The sequence below is a fragment of the Piliocolobus tephrosceles genome, chromosome 2 (assembly GCF_002776525.5).
Source record: "Piliocolobus tephrosceles isolate RC106 chromosome 2, ASM277652v3, whole genome shotgun sequence".
Classification (NCBI taxonomy): Eukaryota; Metazoa; Chordata; class Mammalia; order Primates; family Cercopithecidae; genus Piliocolobus; species Piliocolobus tephrosceles.
Genome location: NC_045435.1, coordinates 86126463 through 86143112, shown reverse-complemented (window position 1 = coordinate 86143112; position 16650 = coordinate 86126463). Strand labels below are relative to the sequence as shown.

Here is a 16650-nt window from a genome sequence, read left to right as displayed (position 1 = left end):
GAGGTCAGGATGGCAACAACCACTCCCCATCCAATCCTGTGTCTCCCCACACAGTGCTCAGGAGACAACATTCCCAGACTTTACAGTGGGCGGGGGAGGGGGTTACCAGAAGAGGCTGCCCCCAGGTCAGGGCCTGGGAAGGAAAGAGGTAGAGAGCAGGCTGGGTTGGGGGGACACAGAGGGGGTCTAGGCAGGGCTTTGGTCAGGTTCCTGTGCATCTGCCTCTCTCTACCCAATTACGCTCGAGCAGCGGCCTCACCACGTCTCAGACACCCTCCTGGGAGCCCCCCCTTTAGCCCCACGCATCCCCACTGGGTGCCAAGCAAGAGGACCATATGGAGGGAATAATAAGACAATTAACTTTCCATTAAAGAATAATATATGCGCGTTTTTAGGGAGGCAAGTGACAGCAATCCCTATCCAGCGGCATATTTCACACCCGCGCTTCCCCATCGCCCCCCACCCTGATGCGCCCCACATCCCCATCATCTACACCAGGAGATGAGGGCGCCGCTGGGCCTCACCAGGAGGTGGCTGGGTAGAGGGGTGGAGGCTGTGTGATGAGCAAATGCAGAGCCCAGAGATGCTGGCTCCGAGGCTGCAGGAGCCCTGCAGAGGGGCTGTGCCGTGCTGGCCACCCCTCACCTGACTCTCGGTGTGTCAGGGCGACAGCCTGTGCCAGTGGGGGACCTGGCCAAGTAGCTGCATGCCTGTCTCCAGGGGGCACATGTTAACCACAGTGCTCTGGTGAAAGGACTTTCTGTGGGGTCTAGGGAGAACAGCTTCTTGTGCTCCTCTTGCCTGGCCCTCTGGGCGCCCCTCCCCACCAGCTTCCTTCTTCCTCTTCTGCTCCAGCTCCTCTAAGGTTCTGAGGTTCCCTGGCACTTGTGGGCACTGCTAACCCCACTTGGGATGCCCAGAGGGCACCCGCCCAGGGTGTACTTCCCTAGATGGGAACAGAGTGCAGCCTCAGTCAGCACCCCCAGAATCAGTGTGTGAGTGTGCATGTGTTTCAGAAGTTGGTGGTGCCAGCCGAGGAGGAGGGTGGAAGGGGACAGAGGGAGGCCTGTCTCAAAGGCACCTGCAGAGGGACCCTGTCCCACCTACCTGAGCCCCTCGGGAAAGGGGCCCTGGACATGGCCCGATTTTGGTCCATGCTGGGAGCCAGCTCCAGATGTGGTACTCCACAAATATTAATTACACATTCCTGGGAAATGCTGAGCAGACGGGGCACAGAGATGGCTGGGGCAGACAAGATGGAGTAGCTGGAGTAAGGCTGTGCTGCTGTCACTGGTTGGAAAATGCCATTCCTGGTCACCCACAAGAAGTAGAAACACACAGACACCATTGACCTGAATCACCATGACTGTCCAGAGAAGCACAGAAGTGGGGAGGGGCACAAAAGACTCAGGTTGGGGATTTCCAAGTCCTGGGGTCCCATTCTCTATGAATGCAGACTCAGCAGTCCGGGGGAGTGGTGGCCCCAGGTAGCTCCTCTGCTAGACAGCTCCCCTGCCACCACTCAGGACTGGCCTGTCAAGGATCCACTATGAGATTGGCTGGTGGAGACAGCAGCCAGGGTGTTGGTTTCCCCATTTGTATGATAGGATCACAGGAATAATTAGCAGCATGTAGCTGGGCTAAGGCCATCATGGGGTTGAGGCAGGCAGGACATGGGTCACGCCGTACACCATTCCATTCCTGCCCTGACCAGGAGGCAAGCTATGAGTGGTTGATGAGGACTGGCAAAGGCTTCCATGGGTCCAGAATTGGCTTGAGTCTTCCCAAAGGGTAGCCTGTGGCCTCTAAACATGGCACAAACATGGGTTCCTGCTCCTAGCCCAGCCCTGGCCAGGCAGCTCTAGCCTCAGCCTAACCCCAGGCAGAGGAGCTTCCCTCCTTCTGTAGAGATCCTCCAAGGAAGGTGTCTCTCTGAGGTCAGGAATGCATCCCGGGCTGGCATGCCTCAGGAGCCAACTGATTCTTCATCATGTCTGACTATAATCTCTCCTGCTTTGCCTTCCCACCAGGTTCCCAGCATTGCTCCCCCTGGACCCTAGATACCTAGCCAGAAGAGGGTAGGTTCCACACCTATCAGAGTTACCTGGGCTTCAGAGAGGGGAGACCTGTCCCAGCTCCACATCCTCCCCACCCCCATTCCCCATGCACCCCCAGGCACCTGATGAATTATTCATCCTGATCAACCTCATTATGTAAATGAGCTCAGAGCCCATGCATATGAGCTCTGTTCTCCCCGCAGGATGGGACAATATGGTGCTGAAGGGGGAGAGTGGAAAAGAGGCTCCAGAGACCTTGCTCAGGCCCTAGGGGCTCTGCAGGGGGAGATCACAGTAGGGTCCATACTTTCGTGACCTATTCAGGGCAAGAGTGGGCCACAGGCGGGGGGAGTTGGGCTGGGGAACCCAAGAGGATGCAACTCAGGGTGTCTAGCCAAGTGTGGGCGTGGGGACAACACATGAGCACCAGGCCACGAGAGCTCTAGCTATGCCCTAGCTGTGATGTTAGATGAGGAAATGAGATGGGGTCTTCACAGGGAGTGCCCACCATGCCACAGAAGTATGCCACAGTTTCAACCTGCAAGTGGGCCAGTCTGTACCCAGCCATGCCACCATGGGGTTTATGGTGAGGACAGGAGAAGGAAAGTGCCAAGGCAAGGAAAACATTCCCAAACGCTACTGTCTGCAGTTTCTGCACTCTGGCAGCTGCCAGCCCTTGTGGCTCCAAGCTACTGGGGGTGGGGCAGCCTCTAGGATGGGAGCACGCAGGCTGGGCAGCCTTTGAGGGGAAGAAGGCCAAGGGGCCCGGATGCCAGATCACCCCAGCTGTTTGGGGGCAACTCAGAATCAGCTCAAGGAGGGCTGAGGAGGGGTAGCCCCAGTGGGGGCCAAGGCTGTCAGCTTGGCAAAGCTGGTGCCAGGGTCTACAGCAGTATCACAGCCGGGTCAGGGCTTTGCTCTAAGCATCCTCCTGACCTATCAGGGCCAGGCATGGGCTGGGCACATGGACTGTCTTCGTGTGCATTTGGAGAGCAATGGTGGCTCAGTCGGGGTCAGGGGTGAGTTGCGGAGGGTTAGGGAGCCAACTGGTTGGCTCTCCTGCTCCCACAGGGTTGCCCTCTTCCTCTAGAACTCTATGCCTCAACCTCCAACCCCCACACCCACCTCACCAGAGTGCCCTGTGCCAAGAAACAGCCCCAGAGCTGTCGGAAGTAAGAGGCTGAAGAAGCAGACGAGGAAAACTAGAGCAGGACAGAGAGCCGCTGGAGAGTTGGCAGCCATCGGCAGGCAGAGGCACTCCACCAGAGTGCCAGGAGGAGCCGGGGACGCTAGGTCAGCACTTCTCTGCCTGCCTGCCTGCCATGCTGAGCATGGCCCTGCTCTGGCCCAGCTCGCTACTGCCCCAGGCTCATCTTGTCCACCCTACCACGAAGGGAGGTGGAGCCAGAGCCGGAGCTGCACCTTGGAACAGGAGTCAGGAGCACTGGGTCCATGCCCCAGCTCTGCTACAAGCCAGCAGCATGACCACCGTGGTGACTGCTGGGCGGGAGAGGGTGGGGGAGACATGCTCACTGAGGAAAGTGTCTGGAATCTCTCAAGTCCTATCAGAAAGGAAGGGAAATGATCCCTGGGAGTGAAAATGATCAATGAGGGAAACTCAAATTTGATTTCCAAAAAAGGGGCGTATCTGTATCAGCCTGTCCATTGCTGTTTTCACCACTTCATCCTCCAGTCAGACTTCCCAGCCGTGTCACGGGTCAAGAATGAGGATCAGAGAGGATCCAGAGCTCACCCAGGGGCACATGATGGTATGCTGAGCTGGGATTCCATCTCTGGTTCTCACAATCCAGCAAGGTCACTGGTCCAGACAGACCTTAGGCATGACATATGAACATTATTTTCTCATTGCCAGATATTCAGAGCCTGAGTTGCCCGTGAGTATAAAATAAACAACATCCTCAAGCTAAAGGTTTGAGTCATAAAGGATGATTGACTAGAGGAGTACAGTTAACTTCTGATGTGGGGTACAGCTTATGTCCCGATATGAAACTTGGAAAGGTGCTGGATGCACACATCAGGGAGCTATCATTCCTTCATTAGCCCACACAGCTATCCTTGGCAGTGGCTACTTGGAGCCTGGTTAGTGCTGGGTGCTATTCCTGAGCCTAAATTGACTCCTGTTCCGGAACAGCTTTTCCTACAGCACTTTCTCTGGAAAGCTCTGCCGGCCTCCAAGTGTGGCTGAGTCATTGAGAGTTCACAGGAAGAGAGTGTGATGGAGGCTGCTGAGATCCAAGCCCAGCCAACCAGGAAAGGGGTGTTTAGTGTCGCTGGGTCACTGGCAGGGAGGACACAGACCTCCAGACCCGGACTCTCCCTCCCCATGGCATTGCCACGTCCTTAGCCACCCCTGACCAGCCCCAGCCTGGGCCAGAGGTCCTACGTCCACACCCAATGTCAACACACTGGCTGCCACCCCCACTTCCTGGGCACCAGCTATAAGCTAAGTGTGAGGAAGGGATTGAGGACAAGCCCCATGGTCCCCACTCCACCGAGGTTACATCTGCTGACCTTGGCCCTGACCAGCAGGGACAACAGGAACACAGTGGATATATAATCCCCAAATCCTGGACTTGGACTCCTGTCTGAACCAGCAACAGTAGGTCGGCTTACTCTGTTGTTCCCAGGCAACTCTCAGTGGGAGACCCCCATTTAATCCCCTGCTCAGTTCTGGTCAGTACCTCCTGGCCCAAGCCCCCGACAACAAGATCCTCAAAGACCACACGTACCCTGGGAGTCGCAGCTCCATCACTCCAAGAGCTCGGCCCTCCCAGCCTCTGCATCTCCACATAGAGAGCAATGGCTCAGGAGCCCGGGGCCTGACAGCAGCACATTTTGCAGCTTCCGGGGGTGACGGATGGCCTGCTCTTCACATCACTATTTCAAACATTAACATAATCTCCCAGGATGGATGTGGTGGCTGGCGCCTAATCAATCACCCCTCCCGCACCTTGATCCCTCATCCCGCCAGGCATGGGATTTCCACTGTCTCCTGCTACAGCGCCTCGAGCACTGCTTTCAGGCTGGTGCAGACCGGCCATCCCATTGTTTCCTGGATTCCTTCAGCTCCTGTTCACCCTCGTGTCCACTGACCCCTCCTGGGCCTGGGCTCCCACACTAGGTGTGCCTCAGATACAGACCTCTCCCTCCTGAAAGCCCAAAAAGCTCCAAATCCCTTTCAGCAACAGGGTCATCGTCCAAGCCAGGTGGTGGCCTCAGGAAGATCATTGCCTCAGGAAGAGCAGGCCAGGCCCCAGAGGAGCGCTGCCCATCTAGTCATGTCCCCACCTGCCCCCATGGGCCCATCAGGTCTCACCACACCAGGACCTCCATTAAACCAAATCTTTCTCACTCCTTATTTCGGAAGCTTTCCCCCTTCCCTTGGAAGAGGGTCCCTGAAGAGACAGCAAATGGCACGAGGCTCACCTCACGGAGCTGCTGGACACCTCCAAAAATCCGCATCACACCGTCGACCTCCTGCTCCAGACGCCGGGCCCAGTGCTGCATCCTGCGTGCAGAGAGAGGATGGAGGTGTCAGGAGGGCCCGCCCAGAGCTGGCACAGCCCCGCCCCAGCCACCCAGGAGCACCGGGGGCAGCCATCCACTCACACCCCAATTTTCACTAGAGAAGGACCCACAGCAAGGAGCCAGCAAGTGCTTGCGATTCCCCTTTGAAGTCCAGACCCAGTGGCCCAGGTGCTCCTCACGCACTGTGGGGCGGCAGGGAGGAGAGAGGACTGCATTGTGGATGTGCTGAAGGAGCTCAGTGGCTCAGAGAAGCCTGCAGTGAGGCTACTTTTCACTGTGAAAGAGCCAGCCCTTGATGTAACTGCTCTGAACATGGGGACTTCTGGACACCAGGGAGGAGGGGGACATGACGGAGCCTCAGGGAGTAAGGTCTACTGGATCTTGGAGCCTCCTGTTTCCAAGGCCAGGTGGGGCCTAGGGAAGGGGAGGGAACACTGCTGTCACCAAGTCATTGTGTAACTGGGCAGATCCCTGCCCCTGAAGGTCTCACCTGAGCAGTGGACATGGAGAGTTCCAGATTAGGCAGCCCTTGCCTACCCAACACCCTGATAGACAGACGCTTACCCGAGGCTCATTGCTGGATGTCGAGCAGGAACCACCCACTCATGAGTCCACTGCAGGCCATCCTGCCCCACAATCCACCTGAGCCACATCCTGAGCAGGTCTCCCTCACACTGGTACCACCCTGGGATTGTTTTAACCCATTTGCATCTCAGCTTCCTTCTCCGGAACATGGGGATAATTTGGGGCCACCTCTCAGGGTCTTATAAAAACACATGAGAATAGGTAAGTCAAGGGTGCTTGCTGCACAGGGATCTTTGTGAGTGGACAGGATGGACAGTTGGTCACATGGCCCTCTATTCTCAGACCCACAACCTGGAAGAGGGAAAGAGTCTGGGGCAAGGCCTCGCCTGGGTTCAGATATGTGACCTACACCCTTAAGCAGAGCCAGATCAGGCCAGCAAAACCACACTAGACCTTGCCAGAGGCCAGCCAGAGAGAACCACACAGAACCATGCCCTCATGCATCTGAAAAGGTATCTCAACTTCCCCATCCCACTTGACACACTCCCATTTTATAGACCAAGGCCTTTCCAGGAAAGGCGCACAAAAAAATTACCATGAAGATTTAAATAAGCCATGGGTCAAACACAGCCCACAGGGTACAGTAGGGGCAGGGTGATGCCAGCTCCCCAGCCTCTGGAGGTACCGCGGGAGCCATGGGGTCCAGAAGATTGCATCTGGCCCCAACTCCCTGGGCCTGCTGCCTCCTCCAGTGCCACTTGGGCCAGGACTGTTCTGGCTCCACGGGTCAGAAGAGCCCAAGCCTCTACCTGGCCTCCTGCCCTGCCTCCCCCACTCAGGCCTGTGACTAGGGGGCTGGGCCCATGCCACTGTATGTGCCTGGGTCGGTTGGCATGGGAACTCAGAGCAGGAGGCAGGCAGATCACTAATTGCAATTTGCCAAGCTGAATGTCAGGACCATGATGGAAAAAAAAAAAATCAACATCAAAAGAAAGAGGTATTAGCTTCGGCTTGTTGCTGGCTGAGCCACAGCCAGATTCCCTCCTCCGCTCCCCACCACAGGGGAGAATCTAACCCTGAGTGCGGGAGGAGGCCAGGCTGCAGGCTGGGCTAAGAAGGGCAAACAGGCCTCAGCCGCCAGCCTGGGGAGGGCAAAGGGCAGCAGAAAACTGACAGCCTGCATGATCCCTGGCACCTGTCCACCAGGCACTCATCTCTTGGGCCTGGCTATAGGTGGACAACATAGCGGATGGCTCCTTCGTACTTCTACGATGGAGCCCTGGGGGTTAACGTTGGGATGAGCTATCACAGTCAGCCAGGCAGGGGGCAGACAAATGGGCAGAGTGAGGATCTGATCCCCAAAGGGAACCATTAGCTCTGCCCTGGCCCTGACCCTGACCTCAGCCACTCACTGGTGTAGAGGACAAAATGCCAGTCAATCCTTCCTGGGACTCATATGTGCATGGGCATCCACTACATATAAGGTGCAGTGCCAGCATGTCACCTACTTTCTTGCTTCAGTCCTCGCAAAGAAGCAAACATTATCATCCCACCTTACAGATAAGGAAACTGAGGCATAGAGGGTTCAACTGAACTGCCCAGGGTCACCTATCCAGGAATTAGTGAACACAGGACTTGCCCCAGAAGTGTGCTGGAGTCACAAGAGCTGACTCACAAAAGCTGATCCTGTGCACCTCTTCCCAACTCTGCATTCGGTACCGTCACCTGGGGAGCTTGAAATAGGTCATGGTGGGAATATTTGCACCACAGGAATTGGCAAATGCTAGAAACCATGTTTTTCCCCCGGAGAGCAAACTGTAAACATTTACCAGCACATTACTGGTTCCACCCCAGGCTGTTGACTCTTCTAGTATGTCTATAGGTCTCTGCTTCTAGGATTTCACAGTTAAGTAAAAGAAAATTAATTGGGAGAAGAGACACGGATGCCAAGTTTTATTTTGCTCAGACAACACATTATTATAATCATCGTCATTTCATCTAAAAAGGCTATTTCAACACTAAAATAATTTTTAGAAGAGCCAAGTCTCAGGATAAAGTCCAATCCTTCCCCAAGACATACACGCTCGTTCTCCCTCCCTCCTTGTCTCTCTGTCTTACGCACAGTCTCCTCACTCCCACCCCGAGGCTGAGTAGCTCTAGGCTCTGCTATGGGCTGCAGGAACTGGCCTGCTATGACACAGCAGGCCACACACGCCTCCTCCCAAGGTCTAGGGGTGGCTCCGGCCCTTCGCCTGGCACCCTGGACCTGCTGGGCAGACCCCAGGCCCTAGCACATTGCCCATCAGCACAGTGCCAGGGAAAACAAGTTACTCTGATTATTCACTTAAATCAAACTCAATTAGGAGGCAATATGTGTGTCTCAGAGTTAAAAAGAAAATAATTCATTCCATTGTCACAGAGATGCGACTTTGTGGGTTCTAGGATTTGGCCAGTGTTCTAGTGCCAGCTCCAAGGGTGACACAGAGGAGTTGACTATGTACCTGCACTGTTCCTGCCTTGTGGCGGAGAAGCCACCCATCAAGCCAGGTCCAACACTGGCCAGGCAATCGTACCTACTCCAGCAGAAGGGAGAGGGCCTTGGAAAGACAAGGGATACATGGGAATCCCTGCCCCCACTGGGTCAAAGGTAAGCTGATCAAATCCTGCCCAGACTTCCCTCTGCTTGGAATCAAGTACCTGGCTCAGCCAATGCCTCCCTGACCAGACAATGTTGCCCACAGGCCACATACCCAACAGGGAGGTAGACCTGCTGGCTCCCCACATCTTTGTAATTTTCCATGCTTTTCATAGAGATGACACTGCTTATCCCTAAGTGCTTCTAAGTGCCAAACTAACAAGACAGTGAGGGGAGAGTGGCCAGGAGGAGATGCAGGCATCTAGGGGCTGCAGTGGCTTAATGACTGGTGTGGGCACAAGAGACTAGGGACCAAGTCACATCCTCCAATGTGCCCGACCCTAGGGAGGTGAACACATTGTGGCTCCGTTTCCCAGACAAGAGAATTGAAGCCCCTGGCAAGGATGGGTACAGGGTCACATACTTAAGAGAGAAGCAGACCTGTCCTGACTCCATCTGTTCCATGACCCCATCTTTCCAGGACATCGTAGCCTTTGGGAAGCCTTAGGGGAAAGGCACTTCTGCCGCTGTGTGCCCTCGAAGAGTTCTGTCCCTCAGAACCTCAGCTTCTCCATTGGTAAACAGGGGTAATAACGACTGGCTGAATAGTTTTTAACGGGCAAATCCACAGGTTTTTACTGGGCAGTCCCCTGAGGGCTAGCAGCCTGTGCAATACAGCCCCTCCACTAAGATCTAAGGACTCACCGAGGGCTCAGGACATCTACGAAAGCTTGTGTGGGGGGTGGGGAGGCTTGTGGGGAAGGGGCGCTGCAGAAGAGTCCCGGCAGGCTGAGGCAGCTCTGCAGGTAAGAAGATGACACCCCATGTTGCAGGATGCCAGGCCTTGGTTTCTAGGGTGTGGTTCAGAACCAAGAGGAGTTGGGGAGGGAGAGGGGATATCACTATCAGGCAAGGGAGTGACATCATCTGTGCGTGGGGTGAGGCGCTGCAGCTGAGGACCCCTTTAGCAGACAGGATCATTGAGACCCCAGCTAGAAGGCTGGGGAGGCCCCACGTCAAACTGCAGCGCATTCAGGTGGGGGCCTCCAGCTTAGGGGCAGCTGCAAATGCTCAGGGGAGGGAGAGGGTAAAGAGGAAGGGGGAGGAACCGGGAGGGGAGGAATGGGAAGGAAGGGGAGGAGGGGGAGGAAGGGGGAGGAAGGGGAGGAAGGGGGAGGAAGGGGAGGAGGCGATGGGGAAAAGGGAGAAGAGTCCGTGTGCAGATGCAGCACAGATTAAACTGTTGCTAGTTGTTAATTTTATATGTGAAGTTGTTGATCAGAATGTGATTTAATTGTACAGTATAATCCAGGCTTTTGGAATAAATTATGCAGAAAACTCATCTATAATTAAACAAATCAAAAAACCAGAGACAGGTGACACAGCAGGTTCACCCTCAGAGGGCACGGGTGGGTGTGGGCAGCTGGACCCAGCAGAGGGGCAAGAAAGGATGGGGGAGGGGCTCTGTTCAAGAGCAGACAGGGGCAGGCCCGGGAAGGGCCAAGGCCTGGTAGGGAGCCAGGGGCTCTGAACGCCCGAGCGCTGCCTCTGTGGGCCTTCTCACCACTCACATGGAGGCATTTTTTGTCTTCAAAGCCCTGCTGCCTCTCCCAGATGGCCTGTCTGGATAAACCCTGTTCCACTGGGCACCCATAATCAGTCTGCAGCCTTCCCTTCAGCTTGGCAGTTCAGCCACTGAGCTGGGTGAGGGAGTGAGGGGTGGATACTAGGGGTGGGCAGCAGGGGAAGCAGGAGGGCTGGATGACAGGACAGGATGAGGCTGGGGCAGGTGAGGAGTATGAGAGAGCAGGGACAGCAAAGGCCACTGCTGCCAAGTGCACAGTGAAGCAAACTTGGCAATGGCAGGGTCCCAGGTCTCTTGCTTCTCTCATGATAGGCTGGCCAATTATTCTCCCAGCTCTGGGGAAGGCAACAATTTAAAATAAAGTGCAGGCTGGCTTTATTTGGTGGCTCACCCCTGTAACCCCAGCACTTTGGAAGGCCGAGGCGGGCGTTTTGCTTGAGCCCAGGAATTCGAGACCAGGCTGGGCAACATGGTGAAACCCCGTCTCTACAAAAAATACAAAAATTATCTGGGTGTGGTATCATACACCTGTAGTCCCAGCTACCCAGGAGGCTGAGGTTGGAGGATCACTGAGCCTGGGAGGTCAAGGCTGCAGTGAGCCGAGGCCATGCCACCATACTCTAGCGTGGGTGACAGAGCGAGACTGTCTCAAAAAATAAAAATAAAAATAAAAGCTATAAAATATAAAGTGCTATTTAATTATTCTGGTTATTTCCACTGGCCTGCTACCTCCCACCTCAGCACCTTTGCAGTCTTCTGTAGGGGAAAGACAGACAGGGTGGGGAGGCAAGCAGGCCTCTCCCCCATCCCAGCCTGGAGAAGACTGCCTCCTCCAGCAGTCACTCCAAGCTCCGAAAGCGCTGAAGCAGGGCTTGGAACAAGACTGGTCCCTCCCCTAGGCCCTCGTACTGCTGCAAACAGCAGGAAACTCAAGGCTGCACTCCAGGATGGCGGCATCTCCTGGGCCACCTTTGCTGGGGAGTCCTCTCTGACCACTCTGGTGGATGTCCCTCTGTACCTAGTGCCTGAGTGTACTGAGTGCCTAGATCCAGCCCTGGCTTTTGCAAGACCTTGAACTAGACCTTTCCTGCTAGGTTTCCATTTCCACATTTGGAAAATGGAGATAAAGTTCACCATTCCTTTCACCTCTAAGGACCCAAAGAGGAGGTAAGTGGAAACCGCAGCCCCACATGTGGGATGCTAGCAGTGATGGCTGCCCCACACACTCATGGCACACAGGCCCATCCAGAAGGCGGGACTGCTCTCATCACAGTCCAGCCTCCCTCCTCAAGCCTGCAGCTCCCTAAGTGTGGGATGGTTGTGCCTCCTCCTTAGACTGTGGCCTCCAGGTGGGCTGCAGCCCCCACTGCACTGCCCCTAGAGACCCAAGGCAGCAGAGACCTGGTGGGGTGCCTTGTCCGAGGAGCCCTGGGGAAGGGCAGGGCCTCCTGTGACCAGACCTTCCTTCCTGCTTGTCCATGCAAGAGAGAAGACTCTCAGGTTTTGGCAGCTTTGGGGGCTCAAAGCCCAGGGCAGGGCCTCCCAAAGATGACAGGGCTGGCAGACGGCAACAGTCTAGCCGAGGTCACTCACTCCCCAGAGGCCACCTGGGCCATGAGATTACAGTGCCTTCAGATGTGGGAGCAAATCATCACTGGCCTCACACTACAAAGACCACGGAGGGGACACTGAGGCCAGAGTGACAGGGAACCATGCTTGCTCAGCTGATTCATGGTAGAGTAAGGCTCCCCAGCTAGCCACCCACCACTTCACAAGCTGACAAACCGAGGCACAGAACTCAAAGGGGGCTGGCCCATCTTCAATCTATTTCTGATTCAGCTGAAGAGACCCTAGAATGAGCAGCATGATGCCTCCAGGAGCACCATCCCCATCTCACCCACTCATCCCATGCACATAGGAGCCAAGGCAGCCCAGTTAGCACAGGGACCTTGGAGATCCTGAGGATCTGGGGAGGGGCAGGTGTTGCCAAAGCATGAATGGGTCCAAAGCCATCTCCCTTGACCACGCGTGCCTTGGGACCCTGCCCAGATAATTCCTGGTCCTTCATGAGGTTATTAATTACAGGGCTATCCCTTCCCTTTCTTTACCAAGAAAGAGCTTTTCCTTCTAATTGGTGCTCTGCTGGGAGGCAGCAGTCTGTGCCTTCCCCTCAGACTAACGGTAAGCCATCATCCGGCATTAATTAGGACACCAGGTCCAGCCCAATATTTACTCATAGCAGGCTGCCGGGTTGCAGGGAGTGGAGGGAAGCAGCACAGCCTGGAGCCAGGTAGCAGCACTACCCAGGAATGGGAGACCCCAGGCGGCCCACTTGGCTCTGCTTCTTGGCTTCTGCGGGTCTCAGTTTCCCTCTCTAACCAAGGAGGGGTAGCCTGAGGCCTCCATGGACCATTCAGGGATCCATATCTCAAGGGATCTGATGGGATCCCTCCCTGCCTGAGGCCTGAGCCAGTGGTGACAGGCCAGGGATCTCACTGCACTGCCTTAATTCACCTGTACAGCAGCCAGATCACTATCCGCAATCCTCAGAGGGAAACTAAGGCACAAAGCAATTGAGTGATGTGCTCCAGGTCACAGAGGTCACAAGCACCTGTTAGGCTGCACATACCTCAACTCAGAACATCAGTCTTCAATGCCCAGCTGCGGGTGTGGCTAAGGGGCCTCTCGAACTGAAAGTGTCCAAAACGAGATCCTGACAGTCCCTTGCGACCGTCTCCACCTCTTCTCCCCACTCCCTGCCTCTGCTGATGGATGGCAGCTCCCTTGGTTCAGATCAAAGACTTGGGGTGACCTAGAACCCACTTTCTCTCACACCCACATCCAATCTATCAGCAAGGGCTACAGGTTCCACCTTCACAATGTGCCCGAATCCACCCACTGCCGACTGCCTCCCTGGCCAGGCACTCATGAGGGTTCCCGCACCTCTGCAGCTGCCAGCTCACTCACCAGCCTCCACCTTCTGCCTGGCACCTGCCTCCCCAGTCTGTTCCCCTCTACACACGGCTGGAGTGCCCTGCTGTCATGTCCCTCCTCTGTCAACTCCGTCGCACTAGGGGAAAGCCCAAGTCCACCCAGTGGCCACACCCCCAGTAGCCTCCCTGACCTCACCCCTTGGTGTGGCCTGAACACGCCCCTACAGTCCCTGCACAGGCTTCGGCACATGCTGTTCCCTCTGCCTGAAACAGTCTCTCGTCAGAAGTCCAAGGGCCTCTCACTTCCTTCCGGTCTCCACACATGTCACCTGCTCCGTGAAGACCTCCTTGCCCCTCCATTTGAAATTGCACCCCACCAGCAGCAACTGATCTCCATGTCCCCTCCTGGGGTGATTCTTTTGGCTAATATTTCACCAGACATCCTCCCTCTTGCTTACTGTTAGCCTCTGCCTTGGGCTGTGAGCCCTGAGCCAGGAGGTTCCTGCTCTCCAGCCTGGAAGAACAGGCCATTTGCTGAGTGAATATACCTCCCCAGAGTCCTGCTGACCTCCTAGCCCTCCTGTCCAGCTTGCGTGTGGCCGGCCACTGAGTAGGCAGGCGGGGTGGGCAGGGGGAGCCTGCGGAGAGGTTGGCAGTGTGGTGGCTGCCCCAGGGCTGGCCCAGGAGGCCCTCCCTTCCCCTGGCTCCTTTCCATATGAATTATTAAGGCTCGTTATGAAGGGCCTGCCCAGGCCTGTGGCTTCCGTGCATAATTCATGGCTCTCCCTGAAGGCCCTGGCGCTGGAGCAACCACTTCTTCCAGGAAGCAAGAAGAAAGTGTTGAGGAAGAGTGACCCAGACCTGGGCTATCCTCCACTCTATCTCTGCCACCCTGTCCCTAAACACCAGCCACCCAGCACCTGCACCCTCCCCCACCCCCAACCCATGGAGCTCTCTCCTGCACACTTGGGTTCTGGTTCCCAGGACCAGAGTTCATTCATGGGCTCTGCGCAGGCTCACCTGCTCCCGTCTGTGGCTTGGTTTCCCATCTGTGGACTGACAAAACTGAGCCACCCTAGTGGTTTTCAAACTGCTCCAGCAGCAAGATCATTCATCTTTTATTTTTCCAACAAAAACCTATGTGGAGCCCTAATATGTAACTGGTAAGGTAGTTATAAATATAAATGTATTTTAGAAGGTAGCACTGTAAAACATGACTCCATATTGAGTAAATAATCATTACAAACGTTGAGGCTGTTCTCAAGTATCTGGATTCAGGGCCCATAGGGACCTCAGCAGCTCCCACCACCCAGCACTCAGTTTATTCCTGTGTTTTGCACTCTACTGGAGTGCACTCCTAGGATACAGAGACAGGCAACCACACATGATAACAATGACTTACAGCTCACTGTGCAAGGGTAGGGGGAGAACCCTTTCCTGAGGCCCAGGGTAAAACCAGCAACTGCCCTGGTAACTGAGGCTCAGGGGTCGCCAAGGTGCCAGCACCAGTTTTCACTGTTTGTGAATTTCTCAGAAGTCTAGAGCTGGGATATAGCAGTAAGCAAGAGGCACTAACAAACCAGCCTGGGCCTCCCAGGGGCAAGGCAAAGGGTCCAGGCCAGAGGCACAGGGATAGGAATCCAGAAGGGGGATCCAGGGTTCTCTAGGCCTGGAACCACCCACTCTGGCCACTGACACAGACTATGGGCATTTTGGGGTCTGCAACACCTCCTCTCCCCAGCACATTCCCCAGGTAGTCAGGCACGATGGGAACATAAGTTCCTGCCCAGGCCCATTTCACAAATGGGTAAGCTGAGGCTCAGAATGATCGGCTCTCAGGAGGTGAACATTGCTGCAGTCCTGTGTGCCCAGTCAAGTGCTGAAATGGGGAAGCCATGCCCAGGCCTCATCTCAGAGAGCACAGTAGGGTTGGGACACCTGTGGAGGTCACCAAGTGGGTCAGGGAGGAACCCAGGAGCTACAGCCTTCTGTTCCTGCCCCACATCAGGAGATGAAGCTGGACTAGAGGTGGCAGGACAGACCCTGTCCATGTGTCACCAACCATTCTGGTCTGATTTGGTGATTCACACACCCCCATCTCCCCTCCTGCACATCCTCCCCACCCCCCAGCATGAGTCAAATCCTCGCTAAGCCACAAATAGCTGTCCTCTGTGTGAGTCCTCAACATGGCCTCCTGCCTTGAGGAAGACAGAGACCCCCTCAAGGTCCTCTGTTCCCCCTCAGAGCAGAATCCTCTGTGGAAGCTTACGGGCCCCCCAAGGACATCCATGTACAGAGGAGAGGCCAAGCAAAGACAGAATTCAACCCATCAAGGCCAGCTTTGTTCTCTGGCCTTGTCCTTCCTCTACCTGGCCAAGTCACCTCTGCCAGGAAGCCTTCCTAGGTTTCCCCCACCCTCTTCTCAAAGCCACAGTTCTCACCACACTTTACCAAGCCTCATCTTAGGCTGGGGCTGCAGTCTAGTCCCATCATCAAGCTTCCTACAGAGCTTAGCTTGGAGCCTGGCCAAAAAGAGTTCTGGAAACACCTAGGGATAAATTTACCGGAACATCTTCCCCCTACCAGACTGGCCTGCCCTGACCATCTCACTCTGCAGTAGGAGAGAGGTTGGAAGACAGGACTGTGAAAGGGGCCTCCACTTCAGCAGGCAGCCAAGCACCAGGGAAAGGCAATGCTGACGTGGAGCGCCTGTGCACTGGGCGCTCCGTGTGATTTCCACTGCAGCGATGGTACCTCAGCCAGGCGCAGGCCAGTTCATGCCCACTTCACGGATGAGCACTCTGAGGCCTCTGGAGATGGTGCAACTTGCCCAGGACCACACTGCTGAACCAGAATCTGAAGCCAGTCAACTCAGCCATGGCCCTGTCCCCTAGGCTGTCAGGCCTCCTTAACCTTAAGGTGGACTCCAATAGCCAAACAGGAAGTAGGTTGCAGGTAAGGGCCGCCCCTCATATACAGCTTTTTCCAACTTTGAGAAGGCGGCTACCTCAGGAACTCACTGCCTGCATAAGCAAGTCAAAGCTGAGTGCAATGGGGAAGTCCTTCCTTATACCCCGTCAGGGCTACCCTGCTGTAGGAACGTTGTCGCAGCAGGGCAAAGCCCCAGTTTCCTCCAATGCCCCCACCAGGGAGCCTGAGCCAGGTATGGGGAGAATGCCCGCTTCCTCTGGGATCTGCTTCTTGTTAGTGCCTGGACCCTCAGAGTGTGCCAAGCTGCATGTAAATGGAATGTGAGTGCTCAACCTGCCTTGACACATCACGAACCCGTTACTCTCTGTGGTGAATCCTTTAGCAATGCAAATCCCCTCTGCAGGCTGTGAGGGATCCACAGCTGCACGAGGAAGG

General features: G+C 55.4%; 1 protein-coding gene across 2 annotated transcripts in view; it reads right to left on the bottom strand.

The window, feature by feature from the left end:
- CACNA2D2 (calcium voltage-gated channel auxiliary subunit alpha2delta 2) overlaps positions 1 to 16650 on the bottom strand; it is a 140891-nt gene that overhangs the window by 108470 nt on the left and 15771 nt on the right. For both annotated transcript variants that reach the window (XM_023231425.2, XM_023231424.1), the window contains exon 2: positions 5505 to 5586. In XM_023231425.2, coding sequence (XP_023087193.1) covers positions 5505 to 5586 — 82 coding nt within the window. The remainder of the gene's footprint in view (positions 1 to 5504; positions 5587 to 16650) is intronic.